At 35.2% G+C, this 15,296-nt stretch overlaps 1 protein-coding gene across 3 annotated transcripts in view; it reads right to left on the minus strand.

Annotated features, from left to right (window-relative positions):
- LOC149786743 (uncharacterized) overlaps nucleotides 1-14,671 on the minus strand; it is a 73,028-nt gene extending 58,357 nt beyond the window's left edge. For 2 of the 3 annotated variants that reach the window (XM_089977255.1, XM_089977254.1), the window contains exon 1: nucleotides 3,896-4,004. In XM_089977255.1, coding sequence (XP_089833381.1) covers nucleotides 3,896-3,970 — 75 coding nt within the window. In that variant the 5' untranslated portion in view covers nucleotides 3,971-4,004. Of the gene's footprint in view, nucleotides 1-3,895; nucleotides 4,005-14,576 lie in introns of those variants that run through there. The other variant, XM_089977257.1, reaches the window with a different exon arrangement.
- Between the last annotated feature and the right edge of the window lie 625 nt (nucleotides 14,672-15,296).

The following is a 15,296-nucleotide window of genomic DNA, read 5'->3' on the forward strand; positions in this document are numbered from 1 at the left end:
TATATACGAAGAGAGAGAGAGAGTGAGAATGAGAGAGAGAGAGAAAGAGATGCATGTGTGAGGAAGATACCTTTACCATCGATCTAACATATAAAATATGTGCATTTAATCGATAGTTATTTCAATGTCCAATAAACAAGATCCATAACTACAAATTAAACCCAAACCACTAGGATCCAAACAGTTATGTTCCAACAAATTTTGAATGAAAATATTCGTTTTCTCTTGCTGAGTTAAAAAGGTTATTGCTTCATAGAAATCATATTATTGTCTGGAACGTTCAATCAAATCATCATTTCCAAAGTTGCTATACGTCCTTATTAGGACTTCAAGCAATGTTTTATAAGCTTAGGTGGGAATTGGATAGCTTCCTGGATTCACTAAATATTTGTCAAAGATGTTTCATTAAAACCTTTCCCAAGGTCAAGGACTATTTTGATACGTACAGCCAGTTCAGATTTTAAAAGCAGTGTTTTATATGAAACGTTTTAAATAGATTTAGATTCAGGACATTCCTTCAAAGTATGCTACTACCCCATGGCCTTAAATTAAGTAAATAAAGAATTCAACCTAAGCAATTTACGAAAAGCAACAACTATATTTATTTATCTAAGAAACAAAAATAAAACAATGGGGAGGAATGAACGTATTATGAACTAAAAAACAAATAATTATGAAGGTTATATCACAAGTCCATATTCAGTCCAGTATTAAATTAAATTAGTCTTGAATATAGTGATGTGCCAACAGTTTGATGTCTTACAATAATATAACACAGAATGTTTCTGAATCAACTCCCAAAAAAAATAATCGGTCCAATACTTAAATAAGTACTATATAATTTGAACAATTCATTTTTTAAGCAGAAAAATACATCTGAACACAAAAAAAACAATTTTAAAGACTGAACTTAATGAGGAATGAATCTTTGTGTTGACAAACACTTTATATACAAGAATAAGAATGGTCAGATTGTGTGTCAGAAACTATCGACCAAAATATTCTAAGTTTCCAAACAAAACCTATACCTTTAACATAAATGTCAGGAAACAATCTATTTGTAATTTGCAAACTTGAGCACAAGAAAATATATACAACAAAACGATATCCTTAATTATTGAAAGGTTCAAACACACGATGCAACATGAATATACATAACCTCTTAACTTTGCCAAAAAACGCGTACATATCAAAGACTGTGGTCACATATGCACCGTTATGAACAACTGGCACATATCTAAAGAATTTGCAAAGTCACTTCCCTTTACTGTTTTTCATGATGTAGTATTCTCCCTTAGAACACCAGGATTCTTTCAAGCAGTTCCTGGTCGACATGTACGGTCATGCACGTGAACATGCGCCAGTCGTTAACTACAAATGCATTGATACGATCCTCTCTGATATGTCTATGTTGTAGAAAGGTACAGGTAGCCAACTGTTGGCCAGTAACGCACCTGTGGAAAACATGTAGTGGTTTTCGCAAACTCGTAATGGACAGCACACGTACAAAAAATTAGATTGTCGAAGGAATGAACCGTAACTTCATGATATGACATTAATTTTATACGAAATACTTTTCCCAGAATGTGTTAACAATTGGTTAAAAATTTAGATATAACGCTACTGCCATACTTAAGATTATGCATTATGCTGAGTGTCGAATTATGGTCAGTAAGGATTATGTAATGGAGGTTAATTTAAAGGTGTTCAATGCATGAAGTAAAGTTGCTATTTATTTTGTAAAAACTTGTCAATTGAATGAAATTCTTAATTAATCCATATATGAAGATTTTAGACAAACAGCAAACAATGAACAGGAAAGAATCAAGTTGTAATAATTATGCTTAACTTGACACAGATTTGGAAGAAACCTAGCTAGCGCTGGGCAAAGGTTGATTGAATTATAAACAATGATTCTCAGGCTGGTCTCCAATTTTTTTTTTGATGTTGCATAAACACCGTTCTTTTCTCCATCTACCTCTACAAACAATTATGCAACATCGCGTGCAGAAATAGTACACATATGTCGTGGACATCGTTCCCTTGCGATAAGACAGCTCTACTCTCAATGTGTTTTTTCTTCAGTCTGTGATAAATAAGTTAGATGACAACATATACATCACTCATATAATACTATCGGCGTTTAAGATGAAGGAAATCAATTAAGTTTTATGCTAATTAACCTCACTATAAACCGGTAATCTGACAAACTCAGCACATATATCCCTTATTATAAGAAAGATATAACATAAAACTTCTTCGCGATAATTTTTTCCTAATTCTGGTTCATAGGAATTAGGGGCATCAGTAAAAAACAAAGTGACTTAAAGTAATAAAACCTATTAATATTAAAAAATAATGAGGCTCCTGTGACAACTTCTACGTTAAAGCCGGGCATGAAACGGTGTTTTTGGATTATGTCTGTAACATTTTGTCAGTCATGTAACGACTAAAATGTGTCCCCTATTTAAAAATATGATTTTGTAAAAATTGATCCGAGTGCATAAAATTAGCTAATTTATTAAGTAACAACATACGTTACTCGATAAATGAACGATGAAAATATTCGCGAATCAGAAAAATGGAAAAATTTATGAAACTCGGAGCTGTCATTTATTTAGAGATGATGTTTGTACTTAAGATTAAGACCGTGGATACTATCCTTCAGTTTAAATTTCCTTTTTCAAATTTCTGCCATCAAAATAAACTATATTGAGGTTTTACATTATCCCAAATACAATTGAATTGCAAAACAATTTAACAAATGCATAAAATAGGGCAGTTAACATATATTGGACAATCATTACAGCTGAAGATCTTGATTTTACAAAAGAAAGGTTCTTTGTCATGTTTAGACCCTAAACAATGCCCTTTAATTTGAAATAAGCGTATTCTAATTTTAATGACATGCAAATCGTTTAGATCCTAAGTTATAAAATGATGACGTATAGTAACAAGACAAAATGCATGAAGCAACTATGTTGGTTTGGATCTGAGATTTCTGCCATTAACGTCGTTCATGTTAATTTAAAGATAAAATGTTATATTTCGTTTGAGACCCAAGATAGTCTCTTTAGAATTGATAAAATATTACATAAAGTGTAAAAGTCTACATAAGTTAGAAACATTTAAGACATATCAAATATGTCTTGACATAATAGAATATGAACAATGCATGGACCCAACAGTGCGTATGTTGTTGAATCTATTTCAGAAATAGATTTGTTCACTCGTGTTGATACGTTGTTTGTAAAGTATGTCGAATTGCAGGAAATAGAGCATGTAAATGTAATTTGAAACACGTGACATTGGTAAGAAATAAACGTAATTCCTTACCAGTTAGTAATGTCATTTACATCTAACAGACACCGAAATAAAGTACATGTCTTTGTCTTACATTTCATAATTTTCATTTGTTCTTCCATTTACTTCCTACACCGGATAAAGGGACATGACGAATGAACCGACCAGTTAGAGTTCGGGAATCTTTCAAGTTTCCTTTCATAGCCTATATTATATTTTTTGTTGTACGATTTGTTTCTCTTAAAATATGCTGTGTCACTCTGAACTACGTGCTCTGAAAGTGCATACTTTGACCACGAACCCTTCTCATCAAGACGTCGTCTCGCTAACCATTGATTCATCACGGATTATCATAATGACTCTAGTGTTATAAAACAAAGATGCAGTAAAATGAGTTAATCAATATAATACAATATTCATTTTGCTGGTCTCAGAGTGTCATATACTGGTTTTGCTCTAAATGCTACATTGACCCCAGAGGCATTCGCACACCTGTAAATTCAGGTAATAAGACTGGTATTGATATTAAAAATATACCATACCCAAAGGTGTGAACTTTGTTTTAAAATCATATACAGAGAATGATACTTACAAAACGTCTATAAATCCTTTGCACTGCAAGCGTCTTGAACAAACTAGTCCGCTCCCTTATATATGTTATTTGCATAATCTACTCAGGCAAACGTCTTGTTGTAATAAAAGAAAAGACCAATCAATGCAGAGCAAGTGCATGTACACAGCTACCAGCCGCAGCAAAGACGTTGACCTAACCCAGCCAGATTTTAGTCTTATCAGGTAAAGAATTTATTGTGCAGACTTAAAGTGTTACCCTGGGAGAGATATAAATCGTTCTTGGCGATTTGTCTTGTATCTGATAAGACATATATGTCGATAGGTACATAGCCACACTTACCTTACATATACAGCTTATACTACTACTACTATTACATGGTAAGGGCGACACTGAACACACTACCCGCCAACAAAAAATGTTCATACAAATTGACTCGATGAAAATCTGAACGATTCGCACGGGTAATCTTTTTAAATAGGGTACTATTTTAATTCTAGTTGTTGTTTTGCTTTCTCTTAGGTTCAACTCATTGGATTTTGTTCTTACTAATTTACCATGTTTATCGCCACTGTTGAGATATTAAAACTGACAAAATCCAATATATCATTATGATGTTCAGAGTAAGGATGTTTCTAGGAATTACTTATGTGGAACCAAGTAATGCAGACACCTCATGTCAAAAAGCGACGAATTAGCGGTAGAATCTAGCACGTTTGAAATTACAGCTAAAGCTTTAGTAATTACAATTATCGAGTTTTTCTTCACATTTCGGTCACCTGACATGTCCAAATTTTAAACGCATTGGACTTTAAAAAACAATAAGAAATCAAATGTAGCGGGCTATAAGTCACTACAAGTATCATATAATGAGTTACACTGTCGTATTTGCAATGGTGTGACATTTATTCAAATTAGCATCAAACACGTTGGGAATATGCGACCTTGACAAGCTAACTCACGAATCATTCAAGTGGGCGTTAATGTTCCTAAGCAAATACAAACCCAAAATGTATTTTTTCCAAATACTTTCTTAGAATTAGAAACGAAACCAATAAAAAAGAAGAGCATCACAGCTGATACGTCCAAGGGTTATTCTCTTTCATTATTTAAAAGGTTGTTCGAATATGTCATTAAAATGCTTAAAACAAATTGTATTTGCCAAACGTTTCCACTTAAGATTGTATATTATTAAAAGGTTATAGATTATGCACCAACGAAATAAATCATTATACGAGGCACATATAACTAGCTTTTCTGCCGCTATAAACGTAACTTGTCTTTTATTACTGTTCGCGTCTCAAATGACAGTATTAACTCATTATTTTTTAAATTCTTGTGTTTGGGCGAAATTGTACATGTTACAAAGTAATATGCTTGGAAAACGCTTTCGATTTTTAACGAATACATTTTGAACGAGACAAATTAAGACTCCAAATAATTGTACTATTATAGTATACACCGGTACCTATATTTCAAAGCCATTGCATTCGATAAAGAATGTTCTACAAAATCATAACGTTAATAATTGACTGTAATCCAGTATGGTCGTCTTGGGTGAAAATCTGCAATAAACGTTGCTCAGGTAGATGCATAGTAACTGTAGGTATAAGACGATCATTACTAGAGAAAATGTATCAATGCCACAATCATCCCTGCTGAGGCACAATACTCTTTAGCAAGCATATTAGAATACAAAATAAAGTATTGTCGTTCTAAGAGCGCCTACCAAGGTGTCGGCAAACTAATACACGTGTGCCAAAGATGGCACGCCAGCCACCTTGGAAAGGCACGCGCTACGAGGTATAGTTGCGCATTGTATGTACTGAAATGATAATTAAATTGAAGAACAAATAAGACTTGGTACAAACAGTTGAGCGGACAGGCTGGAAAAACTTGTTAGTCACTGACTTACATTAGTCCAATAACACAATCGATCGTCTTTGTATTGTCCGACATTATTACAGCAATGGCTCTATATCCAGCAGCTCCAGTCGGCAGCGCACCAATGCGAGCTCTGAAATGCATGTCGCCGACGGTCTGTCTTAATAGAGTCCAGATCATCTATTGAAAAGTGTAAATGATGTGCAGCTGAATATTTTTAAGTGGGTGTCAACGTTATTATCTCATAAACTATATCTGTCGGTGAAATACATTTGCGGCATGGCTTTGAGTACACTATAGTGGTATTTCCTCAGATGGCTCCCGATCTCCATTTATTTGCAGCGTTGCATCGCTTCCCGGAGCGTATAACACCATTGTGCTTTCTATATGTGATTTTAACCGTCGTGTATCTTCAAATGTCCGAACGCATTCCTGGACGCTGATACTCCTCGTTGACTTGATAAATACCATGTGAGTAATCTAGCTGCAGTTTCTCTGACCTCATCGGTGGTTACTAACAGCCACAAAAATGCTGATTTACCACCGCGCGACATAACTGTTCTTCTATGATCGGGGTGTCATCCTCGGTATCCACAAAGACAGTTTTGTCAACGTTACTGTTCCGTTGAGCCCAGCCGTTGCATTTGCATTAGTACCTTCATATGCTAGATTGCTTCGGTGTAGCTACCGCGAAGAACGAGTTCAGTTGTCTGTGTTAGCACCAAATATGACTTTGATGATATTTCAGGAAAACCCGAATATATGTTACAACAGTATAACACATAAGAACCTGAAATCGGCGATATTTCGTTCTGGCTAGGAACGCCATTACAACTTCTGTATATAATAGGAGTCTTCTTGATATGTAAAATAGTATTATATTTTGCTTTAAGCAACTGCTGACGTTTTTTTTATATCCTATCGCAGCAACTGCAGCTGGATTACCTTTAATTTGCAAGTAACCAATCTGGTTAAATACTTGGTTCTTAATCTCGGTTGGAAGATTTTTTTCAACAATATATTAAAAATCTGTGATTTCAGTACGAGTCTTATCAGTCGCTTTACCTATCGTTGCCGGTAGTTTTTTCTGTTGTTGATTTTTGTATTATTGCTTTATCTTTGTGTAGCGTTTCAAGAGTTGTTTGTGTTTCCGCGGTTGCAGCAGCGATCTCCTTAGTTGGAGTGATACGTCCTTTAAACAAATCTTCGGCGCCAACAGAGATGTCTCCTTGTTCCTATTGTTGTTGCTACAATTATTTGTTGACAGCGTTGGAGAACTATGGTTTTGTTCGTGACGTTTTTTGTGTGATTGTGTGTTTATCAATCAGTATTGATTTGTTCGCGATTTAGTTTCACGCAGCTAATATTCGATTAGATTAGGTAGATCGTCGCAAACATTATGTTGAGTAAACACGTGTGCAACACGGCAACATCGATTTGCTAACATAAGAATACAGAAGTTGAATCTTGTTAGTGCTGACAGTTTTGATCCAACGCCTGACTGTGAAATCCATTTATCATCGCAATGAGATTGATACTGACGTTTGCAATCATCAATGTTCTTAGATGTATGTGCTGTGGAGAATCTCCATCGTAACATCCAGGAATATATTCAAGCAAATTTCCGTCAGGCGAACATTTTTTTCTTGTTTCCACAAACGTTCATTTGCTGATGGTTTCGGTGAAGAAACAATATATCTCAGGAGGATCACAATTTAGTCTGTCTCATTGACGCCGATAATCTGCTGATGCACCCATGGTAAATCTACCAATAACCTTTCGACCGATGTCCTTGTCAAACCCGATGAAAGTGAAGTTATCGAACACAGCGACAGGCATCCAGACTGATGTTGGGTGCTAGTGACATTCAATCGCGTCAGTGATTGTGAGTTTTGTTAAGGTACCGACATCAAGCATACATCGCAACAACTCTTTTAGAGTCCATCTTCTTTGGTTTTTAGCTGACCTATCGTCGCTCGGTTGATTACAGGAAGTTCCAAACCAAACAGGAATGACCGGATGAACATTAATTGATAAATTCAAAGCTATTTATACTACAAATCGTGTTACATCGAAGTCAGGCAACATTCCGTTAACGGGTACCCTAAAGGGTTCATGTGTAGAATTGCCAAACATGGCGCATATTCACCTTGTCCAAGAAAACTTGCTGAATAACACGTTACCATATCCATGAAAACGACCATGGTTGGATTATATTGTGTGTTCAAGAGATTCCAATGTCCATTATTTTCACATCACCGCGAAATATCTTCGTGAAAACATTTGGAGCTGTATGCCGTTGGTTAGCTTGTTGAGCAAAATGAGACAACACCGACGCTGCCGTAAAGGACTCACTGGTTAAATCATCGATTAGTTTTTCATAGTTTGTTTATTTTAACGCTGTTGATCTAAACTGATCATGCTCTTGTTGTGTTTGGTAACAAGTACCACACGGTAGCAAAAAATGATCGAAATCAAATTTTGACTTTAAGGAAAACAACCACGCCGACGCTCGCTAGATTATTTCTGACCAAATTGCGGATAGCCTTAAAAATATCGCTATGGCAATATTGGACTCCCCGTCGACTCGGCAACGTTAGCGTGGATAACCATGGGTGTGCATTATTTTCGATGAGTTCGATGACACCAGTCTTACCGCTCCGGTGGCCTAGTGGTTAGAGCGTCCGCCCCGCATGCGGATGGTCGTGGGTTCGAACCCCAGCTGAGTCATACCAAAGTCTTCTAAACGTGGTACATATGGCTGCGTCACTAGGCGCTCAGCATTAAGAGCCTAGGACGGGTCGGCCTGTTGTCAGGATAATGTGAATGGGTGGGACATAATGCTACAATGTCTGCGGCGTTATGCTTCAGTGCTAGGCATCACTTTAAACTGACACACTGCAGACATCATAGCGATATGACTGGAAAATTGTTAAAACTACGTTAAAAATCTAAACCAAACACACACAAAACCCGTTTTTATATATATACAGCGGAATCGTAGATGATATGACCGCTGATGATATTCAATATTTATTTTATTTTTTTATTTTACTTTCAAGTGTAGCCAAATCTTTAAGAGTTGATCAAGTGAATACAGTTTTGTTACTCTATTGATTAATAGGAGCATGTCGTTTTGTTGTCAACGGTGATCCATGATTTATAATTGAAAATGCCAGAGAACTCGTTGTGGAACACAATTAACTCTTAGACTTGCATTGATGCAAGTTTGCTTTCGTTGGAGGGCTGTAATTTATAAATCCCATACACAGCAGTGATAAACTGACAAACGTTTTCACAATTAATAATAGCGGCAATGTTAAGTTGTATACAATGACACGTGCACTTTATTCCGTGATCTGAGGTTCTTGTTTATCACGGTTCATTTAAACAATATCCTGATCTTCAAGAATCAATTTATTCTGGTATGATACTGAATTGCCGGTGACAATAAATATATGACCATAGCTGCACGAGAATCTGTCATTGTTACATGAATAATTGTTAGATGCTGCTCAGCATACCACGTCGTGGCCCCGAGTGGCCGAGTGGTATAAAGCGCTCTCCATTACGGATCACTGCCATATCACCTCTGTGTGCGTGGGTTCGAGTCTCCGATTAGGCCAATGTGGGTATGTTAGAAAGCTTGCCAGTAGCTACTCGTGGGTCGGTGGTTCTTTCAGGGGTTTTCCCGGGATTTTCTTCCACCATTAATACTGGCCGTCATGTATAGCCTATCGTGTGCTGAAAAATAGCGTTACACCCTACAACAACAACAACAATATACCCAGTCGGCCACACATGAGCTGCGTCATCTTCAAGAAACTCGACTTTTGCTGATGTAGTTGAAAAAATTCAATTGATATGGTAATCTTACTGCGTGCGGAAAAAAGTCGAATCTATTTAGTACAGGTGTTATGTGGAATAATCTCACAAATTCTAAGGTTATCGTATTTGTATCAACACTCTGGCCTAAACACCTCTTATCAAACAGATGTTTATTTTCACCAGCAAATTCAATATAGGATTGTCCAATTCCGTATCTACGATTGATTAACATTTGTCGCTATGTTTCATGTACCAACTCATAACCATCAGTATACATTCCTTAACCACATCATAATTATCACTTTGTTGTACAGACAATGAAGTCTGGATATAAAACCCATGCCATTAAATATAATTTGTAATAATAAAGTCCATTACTTCCTTGGCCAGCTCAAGTATTAAAAACGTTTCTCAAAATAAGGCAAGTTTTTTATTTACTATTTTTTCTTCGAAAGGGGTTACTAATCAAATGTTACTGGTAACATAAAAATTTGGAATTGCTTGTAAATGGGTTTTGTGTACTTTGCCTGTCAATACTAATTATTTTTGCTTGAACCGTATTTCCCATCCTCCAGTCTCTCTCTCTCTCTCTCTCTCTCTCTCTCTCTCTCTCTCTCTCTCGCTCTCTCTCTCTCTCTCTCTCTCTTTCACTGGCTCTCTGCAACTGCATTTGTCTCTGTTCTCTCTGCGGTATTCTCCTTTCCCTCTCTCCTTTTGTATTTGCCATTCTTGTTTATCTCTCTCCTCCTTTCCTCTCTCTCTGTATTTGCATTTTTCTCTCTTTTTCCTCTTGCTGAATTTGTAAGTCCATAATCTCCTTCTGAAGGTGAAGCTTTTTTAATCTTTATATATTTCTTTTTTAATCTATATTTCTTTCAATATCCATTCAACCAGATACATACCTACCAATTAAACCCAAAACCACTAGGATACAAACAGCTATGTTCCAACAAATGTTGAATGAAAAGTTGCTCTACGTCCTTATTAGGACTTAAAGCAAAGTTCTCCTGTTTAGGTGAGACTTGGATAGCTTGCTGGTTTCACTAAATATTTGTCAAAGATATTTCAACAAAACCTTTACCAAGGGCAAGGACTATTTAGACACGTACAGCCAATTCAGATTTTAAAAGCAATGTTTTATATTTAACGTTTTAAGTAGATTTAGATCCAGAACTAGCCTTGAAAGTATGTTACTACTCCAGGGCCTTAAATTAAGTAAATAAAGAATCGAACCTAAGAAGTTTATGAAAAACAACTTATTTATCTAAGATACAAAAACAAAACAATGGAGAGGAATGTACGTATTATGAAGTAAAAAACAAATGATTATGAATGCTATATAAAAAGACCAAATACATTCTAGTATTAAATTTCATTAGTCTTGGATATACTGATATGCCAACAGTTTGATGTCTTACAATAATATAACCTAGAATGTTTCTGAATCCATTCCCAAACTATGAATTACGTCCAATACGTAAATAAATACTGTATAATTTGAAGAATTCATTTTTAAATAAATGATTATATCAAAATGAATCTGAACACAAGATAAAACAATTTTACAGACTGAAATTAATGACGTATGAATCATTGTGTTGAGAAACACTTTATATAAAAACCTAAGAATGGCCAGATTGTGTGTCAGAAACTCTATTCCACAACATCCTAAGTGTTTAAACAAAACCGATACCTTGATTATAAATATCAGGAACCAATCTATTGGTAATTTGCAAACATAAGCACAAAAAGATATACAACAAAACGCTATCCTTTATTATGAAAAGGTTCTAACACACGATGCAACATGAATATACCTCACATCTTAACTTTACCAACAATCAAGTCACGCGTTCTTAGCACAGACTGTGGTCATATATGCACCGGTATAAACAACTGGCACATATCTAAAGATTTTCCAACGTCACTACACTTCACATTTTTTCCTGAGTTATTATTCTCCCTAGGAACACCTGAATTCGTTCAAGCAGTCCTTGGTCGACATATGCGGTCATGCACGTTTATATGCGCCAGGCTTTAATGACAAATGCATTGATACGATCCTCCCGATATGTATACGTTGTCGAAAGGTACAGGTAGCCAACTGTGGGCCACTAACGCACCAGTGGAAAACATGTAGTGGTTTTCGTAAACTCGTAATTACAGCACCCGTACAAAACTTTAGAGTGATCTTAGCGACACAATGCTTCCTAAAATAAAAACGTTTTTCTCGAAGGAATCAACCGTAAGTTCGTGATATGACATTAATTTTATACGAAATAATTTTCCCAGATTGTGTAACCAATTAGTTAAAAATTAGGATATAACGCCACTGCCATACTTAATATTTTGCATTAAATGAATGTGGAATTATGATTATAAAGGAGTATGTAATAAAGTTTAATTTAGAGAAGTTCAATGGATGAAGTAAAGTTGTTATTTATTTTGTAAAAACTTGTCAATTCAATGAAATTCTTAATTAATCTAAATATGAATATTCTTTCTAGACAAACAGCAAACACTGAAAAGGAAAGAAGCAAGTTGTAATAATCATGCTTAACTTGACACAGATTTGGAAGAAACCTAGCTAGTGCTGGGTAAAGGTTGCATGAATAACAAATATTGATTTGCAAGCTGGTCTCCACATTTTCTTGATGTTGCATAAAAACCTCTCTTTTTTAAACCTACCTCTACAAACAATTATGCAACATCGCGAGGATAAGTTATTCACATATGTCGTGGAAATCTTTCCCTTACGATAAGACAGCTCTATTTTCAATGTGGTTTTTTTTCTTCAGTCTGTGGTAAATAAATTAGATGACAACATATCCATCATTCATATAATATTACCGGTGTTTAAAATGAACGAAATCAATTAAGTTTTATGCTAATTAAGATCATTATAACCGATAATCTGATAAATGCTGCACATATATCCGGTATTGTAAGAAAGATATATTAAAAAACCCTTCTTCGCAATCATTTGTTCTTAACGCTGCTTCATTGGAATTAGTGACATTAACGAAAAACGTCTCTTAAAGTGATTGAACCTATTAATAATGAAAATTAATGAGTCTCCTGTGACAACTTCTATGTTAAACCGGGCATAAAAAGTGTTTTGGGATTATGTATGTTACTGTTTGTCACTGATATAACCTTTAAAAAGTGCCCCTATTCAATAATATGATTTTGTAGAGATTGATCCGAGTGCAGAAAATTAGCTAATTGGTTAAATAACAACATATATTACTCGATAAATGAATGATGACGATATTCGCGAAACATTCAAATGGAGAGATTTGTGAAGCTGTCATTTATTTAAAGATGATGTTTGTACTTAAGTCTAAGACCGTGGATACTATCCTTCAGTTTAAATTTCCTTTTTCAAACTTCCGCTATCAAAATAAACTATACTGAGGTTTTAAATTATACCAAACACAATTTAATTGTAAAACAATTGAACAAATGCATAAAAGAGAGCAATTAACATTCATAGGACAGTCACTACAGCTGAAGATCTTCATCATACAAACGAAAGGTTGTTTTTCATGTTTAGACCCGAAATGATTCCCCTTAACTTGAAATGAGCGTATTCGAATTTTAATGACATGCAAATCTTTTAGCTCCTAAGTTACAAAATGATGACGTAAAGGAACAAGATAAAATGCATGAAGCAACTATGTTGGGTTGCATCTGAGGTTTGCGCCATTAACGTCGTTCATGTTATTTTAAAGCTAAAATGTCATATTTCGTTTGAGACCCTAGATAGTCTCTTTAGATTTAATAAAAGTATTACATAACGTTTCAAAGTCTACATAAATTATAAACATTTTAAAGATATCAAACATGTATTGATACAATATAATATGAATAATGTATGAACCCAACAGTGTGCATGTTGTTAAATCTATTTCAGAAATAGATTTGTTCACTCGTGTTGATACGTTCTTTATAAAGTATGTCGAATTGCATGAAATAGAGCAAGAACTGTCATTTTGAAAATACGTGACATTGGTAGGAAATGAACATAATTGCTTTCCAATTAATAACGTCTCCAATCTGACTTTTTCATGAGTGAAACGCTGTGTAGAGTCAATAATCTTCTACCAAAGGAATGTCATCTACAACTAACAGACACCTAAATAAAGTACCTGGCTTTCTCGTACATTTCATAATTTATATTTGATCTACGTTATCGGACAGTGCAGGATTCGACCGCGAACCCTTTTCGTCAAGAGGTCGTCTCACTAATCATTGATTCAACACGGATTATCGTAATAACTCTTATGTTGCAAAAAACAACATGCAGTTAAATGCGTTAATGAATATAATACAATATTAATTTTGGCGGTCTCATAGTGTCATATACTGGTTTGGCGATACCTACTAATTTATGTCGTCATACATTGACCCCATAGACAGTCACACACATGTATATTGAGGTAATAAGACTGGAAATGATCGTACAAATATACCATACCAAAGGCATGCACATTGTTTAAAAATCGATACTTACAAAACGTCTATAAATCCTTTGCACTATGTTACTTGCATAATCTCGTCAAGTTTCCTTTCATAGCCTATATTATAGTTTTTGTTGTCCGATTTGTTTCTCTTAAAATTTACTGTATCGAAAGAAATCACTCTGAACTACGTGCTCGGACAGCGCAGGATTCGACCCGAACCCTTCTCATCAAGACGTCGTCTTGCTAACCATTGATTCATCACGGATTATCATAATAACTCTAGTGTTGCAATACAAGATGCAGTTAAATGAGTTAATAAATATAATACAATATTTGTTTTGCTGGTCTCAGAGTGTTATATACTGGTTTAGCTGTAAATACTATTTTATGTCGTCATACATTGACCCCATAGATATTAACACACCTGTAAATTCGGGTAATAAGACTGGTATTGATATTAAAAATATACCATACCCAAAGGTGTGCACTTTGTTTTAAAATCATATACAGAGATTGATACTTACAAAATGTCTGTAAATACTTTGCACTGCCAGCGTCTCGAACTAACTAGTCCGTTCCCTTCTAAATGCTACATGTATAATCTCGTCAGGCAGACGTCTTGTTGTAATAAAACAAAAGACCAATCAATGCAGAGAAATTTGCAAGTGCATGTACACAGCTACTAGTCGCAGCAAAGAAGTTGACCTAACCCAGTCAGATATTTAGCCTAATCAGGAATTTATTGTGCAGACTTAAAGTATTACCCTGGGAGAGATGTATATCCTTCACGGCCATGTGTTTTGTACATGATAAGGCATATATGTCACTAGGTACACCGACACACTTACTTTACATCTACAGCTTCTTCTACTACTACTACTACTACATTTATACATTGTACATGGTAAGGGCGACGCTGAATACACAACCCGCCAACAAAATGGTCATACAAATTTACTCAATGACAATTTGCACGATTCGTATGGGTAATCATTGTAAAATAGGGTAATTTGTTAAACATAGTTGTTGTTGTGCTTTCCCTTAGGTTCATCTCATTGGACTGTGTTCTTACCAATTTACCAATTTTATCGCCACTGTTGCGATATTCAAACTGACAAAATCCAATATATCATTATGATATTCAGAGTAAGGATGTTTGTAGGAATTACTTATGTGGAACGAAGTAATGCAGACACCTCGTGTCCAAAAACCGACGAATTAACGGTTAGACACTAACACGTTTG

The sequence above is a fragment of the Sinohyriopsis cumingii genome, chromosome 12, assembly GCF_028554795.1.
Source record: "Sinohyriopsis cumingii isolate HCF-2022 chromosome 12, ASM2855479v2, whole genome shotgun sequence".
Classification (NCBI taxonomy): Eukaryota; Metazoa; Mollusca; class Bivalvia; order Unionida; family Unionidae; genus Sinohyriopsis; species Sinohyriopsis cumingii.